Raw genomic sequence first — 13,248 nt, 5'->3', positions numbered from 1 at the left:
ACATCAAGAAAACTTCTATAGTAGGCTGACATATTCAACTGATGGCAGACCGTTTGTCTTTTATAGTTCTTTCTTTTAAACTATGACCAATATTATTTTTTAAAAAATTAAAACATTTACAAATTTCCCCAAGGCTCAGATAACAAAATATTGTTTATAAAATATTAATTCGAATTTCAAATTATGAAAGAAAAAAAGTTCAGTTGCTTTTTTACCATATAATTATGAGATGTACCTTTATTTATTAAAAAAATGTTTTTTATTGATCTTTAGAGAGAGAGGAGGAATGAGAAAGAGAGAGGGGGGAAAACCCCCCAAAGATTTGTTGTTCCACTTATTTATACATTCACTGATTGATTCTTGTATGTGCCCTGAGCAGGGATCGAATCTGCAATCTTGGCACATCTAGACAACACTCTAACCAACTGAACTACCTGGCCAGGGTCAAGTTGTACGTTTATTTATCCAAAAATTAATTATGCTACCCTTGGGCAAATCAAACCTCCTCTCTGAGCATAATTTTACTTCTAGCAAAATAAGAACCCACACTAGTTAAGTCTTTTCAGTTCAAAATTCCAATGGCTATTAAGAGAGAGCTCACTAGTAATTTCACTTTTAATGACTATTCTGTTACTCAGTCTAATATAACAAGGATCCTTTATACTTCTCACCTGGACACCTGAGGCATGTGTTACTTTGGAAAAAAACGCAACTTAGAACCTCAATTAAACTTCAACACAGAAGTGAAACTTGGAAATGCCTAAATGCAACATTCCAATAACTTCAGAACTGTTCCACAAAACTTTAAAGTCTTTATGTAGAATGGAGGGCCCATGTGGAGTGGCTGTGTACATAGCCAATCATAGAATTTCAGAGCTGTGGCACAACTAAGAGTGTCCAGGTAGTTAATATATAGTAAAGAAAATGGGGAGAGCCCGGCCGCGCGTGGCTCAGCGGCTGAGCATCAACCTAGGATCCAGGAAATCGCCGTTCAATTCCGGGTCAGGGCACATGCCCGGGTTGCAGGCTCAATCCCCATGACTCTCTCATCATTGGTGTTTCTCTCTCTCTCTCTCCCCCTTCCTCTCTCTGAAATCAATAAAGACATATTAAAAAAAAAAAAAAAAAAGAAGAAAATGAGGAGAGGAAAAGGTACTTAGACAAAGAAGAATGACTTCAGAGTAGATACCTGTGTGCTGAAAATCATTTATGGGAATTAAGAATCCTGTCTTTATTAAACATGGTGGTCACACAATCTGCATTTTTTGAGATGGCACAAATCTTAGATATTTTATCCAACTGTCTCCATAAATCAGTGGATCACAACTAAGATGTACATCAGAACTACCTATAGAGCTGCAGATGTAACTCTGATGCCAGACTAAAAAGTCATTTAATGGCCTGGAAATTCCAAATTTTTTAATCTGTATAACTCATAGGCTGTCTCACAGCTGAAAAGGCATAAAATCCCCGAGTTTTAGTTTGGGAAATATAGCTGTCGTATCACTTATGCTAATTAATATCAAATGTAAATTATAAAAAGTATGCCTTTCCTATTATACATCCAATCTCAGTCAACTCTTTCTCCTAAAGATACATTTAACAAACAATATCTTTTTAAAGATAACTGCCACAAAATAAACATGGAAAACGAATCCTAATGTGATTACCAACCATTCTGTATGCCTTCATCAAACATCCCTCCAGCACCCACCATACTCACAGCAATGGGAACAGTAACTGACTTTGTCTATTTAAACCTCCATTTAATGAAGAAATACCATAGACCATAATAACAGTGTTAGGCGAAACAAAGTTCACTGTTTAGTCATTCGAAAAGAAACTAAAACAGGAGAGGCAACCTCAGGTAGTGGTAAAGCCAGGATCTAAAGCCAGCATGGGTTAGAATTCAAGCTTTAGTCAAGTCATTTAATCTCTGTGCCTCAGTTTCATCATCTTATAAATGTAATAGTCCCTCATATAACACTGTTTGAAGGATTAAATAAGTTAACACACATCAAATGCTTTATAATAACCTAACATCATACTCAATAAATATTAGGTATTGTTACTTAAAACAAAATGTGATTTGTATGTTCACTCTCTCTCAGAGGTGGGATAATTTTCTGAAATTATTTTAGAATCAGTTTGTCAATTTCTATTTTTTTAAAAAAAGCTTTGTCTTTCGCCTTTGCCATTACAGACTCAATCTGAGCCAATTCTCCCATGCAAAGATGCTTTTAAAGATCTTACTAAAATCCTGATTGGATTAAATCTAACCTATAGATCATTTTGGAGAGAACTGACATCTAGATCTCCAATAACCATAATGAGTATTCTGATCCATTAACATGGTACATCATTCAGGTCTTATTTAATTGATTCTGAGAGAGAGAGGGGAAGGGATAGGGAAAGAGAAACACTGATGTGAGAGCAGAACACTGACTGGCTGGCTGCCTCTTGCACACCCCTTACTGGGATCAAGCCCGAAACCTGCATGTGCACTGACCTGGAATCTAACTGGTGACCTTTAGGTGAACGGAATGACACCCAACAAACTGAGCCACACTGGCTGGGGCTATTCAGGTCTTATTTTAATTTCAGCAACGTCTTGTAGTGTTCAATATACAAATCTTACACAAATTTTGTGCAATATATCCCTAAGTTTCATATTTTGGGATGTTACAGTAAATTCTTATTTTTTGAATTTCAGTTTCCAATTGTTTACTGCTAGTAGAAATACAATTTATTTCTATAAATCAACCATGTGGCTCTGACACCTTGCTAAATTCACATATTAGTTCTAGCAGCTTTTTGTTGATTCTTTAGGATTTTTTTCTACATAAACAATAAAGTCACCTTCAAACAAAAAATTATTTATTCATTTCTAATCTGTATGCTTCTTTTTTCTTGCCTTATTGTGGTAGCTAGAATCTTGAGGGTAATACTGAACAGAAGTATTAAGATGAGATATTCTTGCCTACTTCCCAATCTTAGGGGTAAAGCATTCAAGTTCTTCACCATTAACTATAATATTAGCTAAAGACTTTTTATAAATACCCTTTATTACACAGAGGGAGTTCCCTTCTCTTTATATTTTGCTGAGATTTTTCTCATGAATGGATACTGAATTTGACCAAATGCCTTTCCTGCATCTATGGATGGAGATATGATCTTTTTCTTTTTTAGTTTGTTGAGAGGGTGAATTATACTGATTGATTTTAGAATGTTATATCAACCTAATATTCCTGGAATAAGCTCTATTTGGTCACTATGTATTATCTTTTATATATTGGGCTTAGAATTGTTTGACTTAGTCAAAACAATTCTGAAAAATAAAAACAAACCCTTGCCCCTAAAGTTGGAAGGCTAATCCCAAGACTTAATATCAAGCTACAGTAATCAAAATTATGGTACTGGCATAAGGATATATATATACACATATATATATATATGTCAATGGAAAATAACAGAATCCAAAAATAGATTCATACATCTATGGTCAATTCATTTTTGAAAAAGGTACCAAGCTAATTAAATGGAGGAAAATACAGTCTTTTCAACAAATGTTGTTGAAAACAATTGCATATCTATACGGGGAGAAATGAACCTTACCTTCCATCTATACAAACTGTAACTTAAAAGCACAAAACTATAAAAAGAAATGGAGAAAATATCTGAACAGACATTTTATCAAAGAAGCTAGAGGGATGGCAAGTAAGCATATGAACAGATGTTTAACATCATTAATCATTAGGAAAATGCACATCAAAACTCTGAGAGCCCAGTGGCGCGGCTCAGTGGTTGGGAGTCAAACTATGAACCAGGAGGACACAGTTCCATTCCCAGTCAGGGCACATGCCCAGGCTGCAGGCTTGATCCCCAGTAGGGGGAGTGTAGGATGCAGCAGATCACTGATGTTTCTTTCTCTCCCTCTCTGAAATCAATAAAAACGTATTAAGAAAGAAATCCAATGAGACACCACTCCACACTGACCAGAGTGGCCAAAAATCAGAGCAGTCTGACAATGCAAAGAGCTAGTGAGGATGGGGAACAATTCAAAATCTCGTACATAATGGCAGGAATACGAAAACCGTACATGCACTTTATAAGACACAGCAAGCCTGTCTTCTATACACTTACCATGTGACTCAGCAATAAAGAGGAATACACTACATGGATAACCTTCAAAAGCATTATACTAAGTGAAATAAGCCAGACCAAAAGGGTACATGCTGTAGCATTCAAATATCTGACATTCTGTATAAGACAATACTACAGAGACAGAAACCACATCAATGGTTATGGTAACTAGAGGTAAGGAAATGAGATGGACTGCAATGAGCCTCAAGGGAACTTTCTAGGGTGAAGGATGTTCTATATTTTGATTGTGACAGTGGTTCATGATTACATACATCTGTCAAATTCATCAAACTGTACACATAAAAAGGTGAATTTTTATTATTTGTAAACTATACTTCAATCAACATAACTGAAAAGGAAAAAACTTACTATGTTAAATTTAATCACAGCAGAGCATGGAGGAAAAATAAAATAAGTACTTATTCTTTGTCGGCAAGGGAATAAAAAATAAAAACAAAGACATAATGTTCATCATGCTGCATCAACCAAAACGTGAGAAGTCTTCTGGAAGTTAAAATTTCTTGAATCATTGTGAATTGCAGTGGTAACAGCATTTTATTATATGACCTAAAGTTATAACTAGTCACATTTAAAATTAATCTTTTAAAATTCCTGTTGTCCCAAGCTATGAGAGTTAGCTATTAGTCACATGTGGCTATATTTAAATTTAAATTTAAGAAAATTTAAAATTCAGTTCCTCAGTTGCACTAGCCACATTTCAAGTGCTCAATAGCCACATGTTGCTGGTGGCTACCATATGGAACAGTACAAATGTAGAATATTTCCAGCATCACAGATTGTTCTATCAGGCAGTGCTGTTCTAGGTTTGTTTTTCTAAAAATAATTTCTATCCTTTCTTAATATTCAATTACTTTATATTCAGCCTTTTAGAATTTTAAGGCTGGAAATAAATGAACATATTAAGTCCAATATTTCACTTTATAAGCAAGAGAATAGGTACAGAGACCTAATTTTTACTCTAGATTTCTTTTCAGAGTTTACTTCAACAAAATTCTCAGGCTCTACTACGTGCCGAGCATTGTGCTAAGCACTAGGAATTCAAAGAAAAATAAGATTAAATTCCTGTCCAAAGGAACTCAGTCTCATAGGAAGTAAAGATGCTGATGGAAGTATGTTCAGGAAGCCAGCTGAAAGTCAACTCATCTACTCTGGGGGGTTCAGAGATACCCTGTGGAAAATGTGAAACCTGAAGGATAACTGAAGTTAGGCAAAAGAGACAACAGTGAAGTTTTGAGGTATAGAGAACAATACACACAAAGCACTGAGGAAAAAGAAAAGAATTCAGTATTTTTAAAATGTAAAGTATGAGAAGAAGAGTGAACACAGATGATACTAGAAAGTAGTAAGCAGGTGCCACACCATGGAAAGCTGCACATCCCGTTACTGCAGTTGGAGTTTTTATTCTATTGGTGTTAAGAAGACATGAATTTTGCCCGGTTGGTGTGGCTCAGCGGCTGAGCATCGACCTATAAACCAGGAGGACACGGTTCGATTCCCGGTCAGGGCACCTGCTCGGGTTGCCCACTGGATTCCCAGTGGAGGGCATGCAGGAAGCAGCCAATCAATGACTCTCTCATCATTGATGTGTCTATCTCTCTCTCCCTCCCTCTTCCTACCTCTCCCTGAAATCAATAAAAACATTAAAAAAAGAAGACATGAATTCCAAGGGAATGGTTAAGATTAGATCTATACTAGTCACTTAGGTTACTACTAGAAGAGATAATAAAGAGGAGCCAAGAAAGGAGAGGAATATGTTAATTAAGAAAAGGTTTTTAAAATAAAGGCAGGGTATGAGAGCTTAAACAAGAGGAGTGATGGTAGAGAGAGAGAAAAGACAGATCTGAGGAGTATTTAGGGTGTAAGTTTGAAAGAACTTGGTGAGTTCAGTTTGAAATACTTGAAATTGAGGAGCCAGTAAAATGTTTTGGTAAAGGCAGTTAGCTATACATATCTGTATTTGAAATTCAGGGGAAGGTCTGGGGTGAAGATATGTATTTGGGAGTTGGTACTAGTTCAAACCACAAGAGTGGATAATATGATTACCTCTAGGGAAAGCATGAAAAAAGTTGACCAAGGATAAAACCTCAGGGAAAACAAACATTTAGCATGCTTCCCTTCAAGAGAATCCACTGAAGGCAAGTATTGAGAAGTAACAGTCAGAGAAGAGAATTTCAAGCAGAAAGTGGATGGTATGAAACAGAAAAAATATCCAAGATAAAAACTGAAAAGATAAACTTTAAATTTGGCAATCAGATTGGTGATTTGTGACATCTACAGAAGTAGTTTCAGTGGAAGGATGGGAGCTAAAAGATCCCAATGGGCCAGGCCAGCATGGCTCAGCGGTTGTGCTATGATCCAGGAGATCAAGGTTCAATTCCTGGGGTAAAGGGCACATGCACAGGTTGAAGGCTTGATCCCCAGTAGGGGATGTACAGGAGGCAACTGATCAATGACTCATCACTGATGTTTCTATCTCTCTCTCCCTCTCCCTTCCTCTCTCTGAAATCAATAAAGACATAGTTTAAAAAAAATTTTTTTTTAAATAAAAAGATCACAATGAGTTGCAATGAGGAGGCAGGAAGAGCAAGAATAGATTACTCATGAAGAAACTAGGATGAGCCGGCCGGGCATGGCTCAGTGGTTGAGCATAGACCTAGGATCCAGGAGATCGAGGTTAGATTCCCAGTCAGGGCACATGCCCGGGCTGCAGGATTGATCCCCAGTCGGGGGTGTGCAGGAGGCAGCCGATCAATGACTCTCTCAGCACTGATGTTTCTCTCTCTCCCTCTCCCTTCTTCTCTCTGAATCAATAAAGATGTATTTAAAGAAAAAAAAAAGAAACTAGGATGAGAACAAAATGAACACAGAGCTCTACCTAGAGAATAACTTGGTTTTGTGTATTTTAAAGGATGAAAAAGAACTTGACAGGGAAGGTTGAAAGAAAGCCTGTAGAAAGAGGAACTGAAAAAAACAAACAAAAAAACCACACAACATAGGACAGAGAGCAGTTAAGTGAGGGAGCCAGGTCTCTTAATACTGTTTCTGAGCATCTCCTTCTGGATGCCTCATGGACATCTCAAACACCAAAAGTCTAAGAATGCACTCTGACCTCTTCCCTGCAACTTGATAATTTCAACATTGTTTTCCACTTCAGTAAATGACATTACCATATAACCTGGTGCTTATGAAGCCTAGAACTCCTCCTTCACCTCTCCCTTTTCTTCACTCCCCACATGTATTCCACCATTTCTACCCTTCAACACTTCTCAAACTGTCAACTTTTCGCTACTTCCATCATTACCTTAGCTCAAGAAACCATCATCTCTTACTTGTACAATAGGTTCCTAACTGGCCTCACTGTATCAGCTTTGCACCCCTTCAATTCAGTTGTCAAAGTGATCTTTATATCGCCCAAATCTGATCACATTACTCTGCTTAAAAATCCTTTAAGGGTTTTCTATCATCTATCTTTCTATTGCCCATATGGCTTCATTCCACGGCGCTCTCTCTGGTCACTCTCCTCCTTTGTTCTCTCCCACTCCAGCTCGACAGGTCTTATCTCCTGGCATATCTCTCCCTCCCACCTTGGGGCTTAATTCCTCTGCATCATTATAACTTTCACAGCACCAGAGAGGACTATGTTTTCCTGTTGTTACCTCAAGTTCCCTTTCTTCTTTAAGGCACACATCACAACTGTGAATTCATTACCGACTTATGCGATCATTTAATTCTGTCTTTTCCACAAGACTGCAAAGTTCTGAAGGATGCAGAGGCTATATGTGTCTTGTTTAATGCTATATTCTCCTGTGTCTGAAACATATCAGACTCTTAATATAATTTCTTAAGTGAGAATAAATGAATAAAAATTAACTTGTAGCAGGAAAAAGGACATTGCCTCCTGAGACTGAATAAAATAAAGTAAGGTTGGGTACAGGTGCAGATACGTTGAAAAGTAGTTATGGTGGCACTAAGATTAAGGAAGAAAAGTGTAGTTTAGAGAATTCACATCTTGCAGCCCCAATTTTCTTGCATTGGCAGTGTGCTGAGAGAGGAGGAATAGTGTTTTAGTAAAGTATGGCCAAAGTTTAATGCGACTGCTGAAAGGAAGTGAGAGGGGAAACAGGAACTTGACCAAGAATTAGTAAAGGACTCTTTTTGTGATAGTTGTGAAGGGACAACTCTACACAAAGGTGGAAACCACAATACAAAAATCTACTAAATCAAATCAATCAAGGATGGATTTATCTGTGAAAAGTCTAAATACTATCAATTTTTTTCTTTCAAGAATAGTGCCTGATTTGACTACTAAAACTTTGCCAGTAGAATTTATTGATAAAATTAAGAGTGATTCATATTTATAAGGTAAATTTTCTTCAAAAATACCTGAGAAATGTGCAAACATTTTCTTCTGTCAAGTTGTTTTACATAATCTTTTAATTACACAATTAATTTGTTAGGAAAGTTATTTCTTTACAGACAGCATAAAGGCAAACAATCTGTTCTTTAGTTACTTACAAGAAATGTCTTATTGGTGGGATCCAAATAAATGGTTTTTGGTTCCCCAGGCCAGTAAGATAAGATATTAACTGCCACAAAAATCCTACCCAATCTGCAAGTACCCTTCACCTCCAGTACTGTATCAGAGATGAAATAAATAAGCCTTTGATTTAGCACCTTTTGCTGCTGAATAGTGGCTAATAATGGTTACTTCTAGAAAATAAAGTAATTCTAGGCTCACCTTCCCACTCTCCCTCCAAACAGTGCTACTGGTACAAGTGGAAAAGAGCTTGAGCAAAGACAACTTGCCTTATTATTATGAAATATAATAGCTTCATCTGACTTATTTTTTGGTATTACCTTTTCCACACAGGCTGACCTTATTCCATAATGCTTTCTGACTAGATGAGACTGCAGCACTATGTGGCAAATATAAAAAAGATTCTCAGTAGAATGACCAGGAAAATAGACTTCAGCAAGAGTGTTAAAAAATTCTTCTCTTGCACTCTCCTTCAAAACAAATGTCTGATCCTTCTCTTCTTTCAGGATCCCCCACTATCTCCTTGTCCCTGCCAAATGGTGCTTCCACTCCCCGGGACTGATGCCATGGCACTACTGTCATTCCAATTCTCCACTGCATGTCAAGTAATACCTACTGAGGCATTAGCCAAAAGTGTGCTCCTCTTGACTCAGGATTATTTGCCTTTTTAAAAAACCCCTTTAATACAGAAAAATCCTTCAATGAACTATTGTGGATATACTGATTCAGAGGTAGTGGGATCTTTTACTCTGGCATAGAAATAAGTTAGAAAGAAAAGATAAAAGCTATGCCACAAAGGGAAATGAGAGGAAAATTGGCCTTATTACTTTACTTTTTTCCACCAGTGTTCCTAACCACAAATCTGACAGTATGCTTCATTAATCAATTCACATCAAGAATCCTTAAAGGGTAAACTATCTAACTCCTGTCTGCAAAAGTTTTGCTCCTTAAGCACCCAGCCCATTCCCAAATCCATCTATGAAAACTCTCTCTTTCACAAAGAAGATGATAAAGGAAAACCTTAGTTCACCTCTTTGGAAAGGCTGCCAAACTCTTGCCTTATTTACCCTCAAAAACTGAGGACAGAACAGTCAATTTGCAGACCATACTATATCTCAGATTCAACATCACAAAATAAATCATTTTGTTATTCATACCTATGAGCCCAGACTTTGGAGAGGTTTTAGAAACCATGTGGTATAAACCTCTTGTTATACATGAGGAATATGAGACTCCCAGGAGTACAGTGACTTGCCCAAGGCCACATAACTGATTAATAGCAGAGCCTACCTTCATTATTATTTCTACCACCCCACTGACTCTTTCTTTACTTTATTAATGCAGGGAAGTAGTCAACACATATCCCTGCACATTATTTCTAGATAAACCTTAAAGAAAAAATAACTCTCATGAAATATATACAAAGATTTCCTTACAATCTCTTATAATTCCTTAAACATTTACTTCCTGAAGTTTTAGGAAAATACTCTTCCATGTTTGTGTACTGACTTGACAAAGCTAATTTTAAGATCAGTAAAATACAGAAAAGTACAGGTGATGACTAAGATACTAAATTATTCAAGTCTTGATTTACTCTAGCTCACAAAACAAGGTTTTCAGTGTGTTTAATCCTCAATGATATGCTTTAATTAAAAAAAGCACCCTAAAATTTCTTGAGCTGAGAATATACTACTCTAAGCTTTACCAAAAAGTTCTGCTACACAAATGAAGTAAGTTTATCATACGTACTTAAAGCTCTAGAATGATCCGGATTCCTTATTCCCTTTGCTCGTAACCTCTGAAGAAGCACTGTTGAGGACAACTGTTTTACAAGATATACTGCCATGGAATAGTTCTGGAAAAAAAAGATGTAGAAAACAAACAACATGTGTAAGTAAACAGTACATCCATTTTAATCCCACAATGTTAGGGAAAGAAACCTAATACTTGTTAAAACATCTACTATGTGCCAAACACTATCTAAGGTGTTTTCATGAACAGTAAGTCATTTAATCCTAACCAAAAAGCTGTTGAGGTGACCATAAACCTACTCTGACAGATGAGTAAACTGAAGTGTATAAAAATAAAAGAACTTGCCCTAATTTTGCTACTTTCAAGTGATAAAGCCAGGTCTCTCAAGCTTCTATATTACCTGACTACTTATGCTTAGAGCCAATCAATTTAAAGCACTTATATAAAAGAACACTGTTACAACTGAAGATAAACCAATGCAAATAAGGGGTCAAAGTCATCATGAACCATAACTAGGAGGTAATAGATATATGCAAAATAGTAGTTATTTTATTATTATTTTACCTATTTATTTACTTTTTGTCCTCACCTGAGGACATTTTTCCATTGCTTTAGGGAGTGGGGGGGGAGAGAAAGAAAGAGCAAGAGAGAGAGAAACATCAGTGTGAGAGAGAAACATTGATGTGAGAAAGACACACGGATTGGTTGCCTCCTACACACACTCCGACCAGGGCCGGGAATGAGCCTGGAATTGAGGTACGTGCCCTTGGTTGGAATCAAACCCGAGACACCCTTCAGTCCTTGGGCCGACGCTTTAACCACTGAGCCAAACTGGCTAGGACAAAATAGTAGTTATCTTAAAAATTACAAGTTAGATTGGCTTCCTAACCTAAACCTATTTAATCTCACTCTATGCCTTTAACTATTCTTCAAAAGACCCTAGTTGGGCTAAGAAAGAGGGAATATTAAAGATTTTCAACAAGAAGCTGCTAGTTTGGCAAATGAACAGATGAATATCCATTACCAGCAGAGGGACTACCCAGAGATGGAAGAAGGAAAAGGAGACAAAGAAAATAGTTAATCAACAAGCCAAGGCAGAGTGAAGGGTACATGACTAGGCAAGAGGAAGAAAAAAGGGCTGAGGCTTACAAAGGGTAAGAGAGATCTAAATGAGAAGGCCCACTTCCCATTTGGTTTTGGAATCAAGCGGAAAATCAAGAGATTTAGGAAGAAGCAAAAGAAAAAAGTTACTTCTATCCTACACTTACATACAGTTAGAAAGCACTTAACATATACTATCTACTTCATTTCAACCTAGCAGAAAGCCTATAAGAAGTCAGTAGGACAAGTATTTTTCTAAGTGAAGGGCTGATGAAATGGAGGCACAAAAAGATAACCTGCTCATGCTCGTGCATCTGCTTGGTGATAAAGCTGGCACTAGAAAGAGCAAGGTGGTCAGGAGAATAAACTTAATGGACAAGGCCAGTGTAGTTCTCCACAGTTCTTGTTTTCACACACCCTGTTTGCTTGGACTCTCTTAACCTAGCCCAAAGTGTGTTTCAACTTCCAGAGGTTTAAAAATGCTTTCCCCTCTTTTGGCAATAATTAAGAGTTCAGAAACCTATCCATGTTCACATTACACATATTCTGGGGGGAAAGATGAAGTGTCAAAGCTAATTCACTCTCATTAATAAATTTAACAATGAGGAACAAGTAACCTTAAAATCTGCCTACATTTTAAACCTATAACATACCAATCTAATATTAACTAAAAAGCTTATTTTAGGAAAACAAAACCTTATTGACCTTTATTTTTAATTAATGTTTCAAGTATAACAGAAACTGGAGAAATGCTAATTAACACTGTAAAATTGTCCACTAGGCGTGGCTCAGTGGTTGAGCATCCACCTAGGATCCAGAAGATCACCATTCGATTCCCAGTCAGGGCACATGCCCAGGTTGCAGGCTTGATCCCCAGCTGGGGGTGTGCAGGAGGTAGCCGACCAATGATGACTCTCATCATTGATGTCTCTCTCTCTCTCTCTCTCTCTCTCTTTCTCTCTCTCCCTCTTCCTTCCTCTCTCTGAAATCAATGAAGATAAATTTAAAAATACAAAAACAAAAAACCAGTGTAAAATTATGTACTGACTGCTTCAATCTTCAGGACTAGGAACATCCCAGGGCTTTATATAACATTTTAAAGAAAAATCAAGTAGAAACCACAACTAAAAGTTCAATGAAAAGGTATGCTCACTCTAGTTGAAACATGTAACCAAATAAAATTTTTAAAAAAGCAGCAACAACAGCAAAAAGAACATCAGGTTATTAACAAATGCCACTTGTATTGATAATACGGAATTAAATCTTGTACCATATGAAAAAAATTCAGAAGTTAAACCCCCAAAACTTAACAATGGTATAGTATCTCTTCTAGGTAGATGATATTATATTGTCCCAACTAGCTCTTTAAAGTACTACCTAACTCCAACTAATGATATATATTGCATTACACTAATGTTTTTTTCAAAAGTCTTCAAAACTATCAAGTTCAAAGGGACATTTTCTCCATAATTATTAAGATACAATCACTCCATTAATTGCTCTTTATACCAGTATATAAATAACTTCTCTACAATAAGCACTTAGTAAATGCTAAAAGCAGTGACTACCTGAGGTTGGATAAGAAGTTACAATATAGTTTCTTTATAAGTTGAATTAAAACTAGTGATCCAGATGGCAAAGATGGCAGAAGACTGAGTGAAAGCTACAATGCCACTCTCATGGGACCACACTGG

General features: G+C 36.8%; 1 protein-coding gene across 2 annotated transcripts in view; it reads right to left on the bottom strand.

The window, feature by feature from the left end:
- The window catches only part of PIAS1 (protein inhibitor of activated STAT 1), a 110,096-nt gene that overhangs the window by 23,064 nt on the left and 73,784 nt on the right, over positions 1-13,248 (bottom strand). For both annotated transcript variants that reach the window (XM_081135966.1, XM_081135965.1), the window contains one exon: positions 10,451-10,556. In XM_081135966.1, coding sequence (XP_080992092.1) covers positions 10,451-10,556 — 106 coding nt within the window. The remainder of the gene's footprint in view (positions 1-10,450; positions 10,557-13,248) is intronic.

Source organism: Miniopterus schreibersii, assembly GCF_964146895.1.
Source record: "Miniopterus schreibersii genome assembly, chromosome: 1".
Classification (NCBI taxonomy): Eukaryota; Metazoa; Chordata; class Mammalia; order Chiroptera; family Miniopteridae; genus Miniopterus; species Miniopterus schreibersii.
The sequence above is the reverse complement of the archived record's forward strand: the minus strand, read 5'-3'. Positions and strand labels throughout refer to the sequence as shown.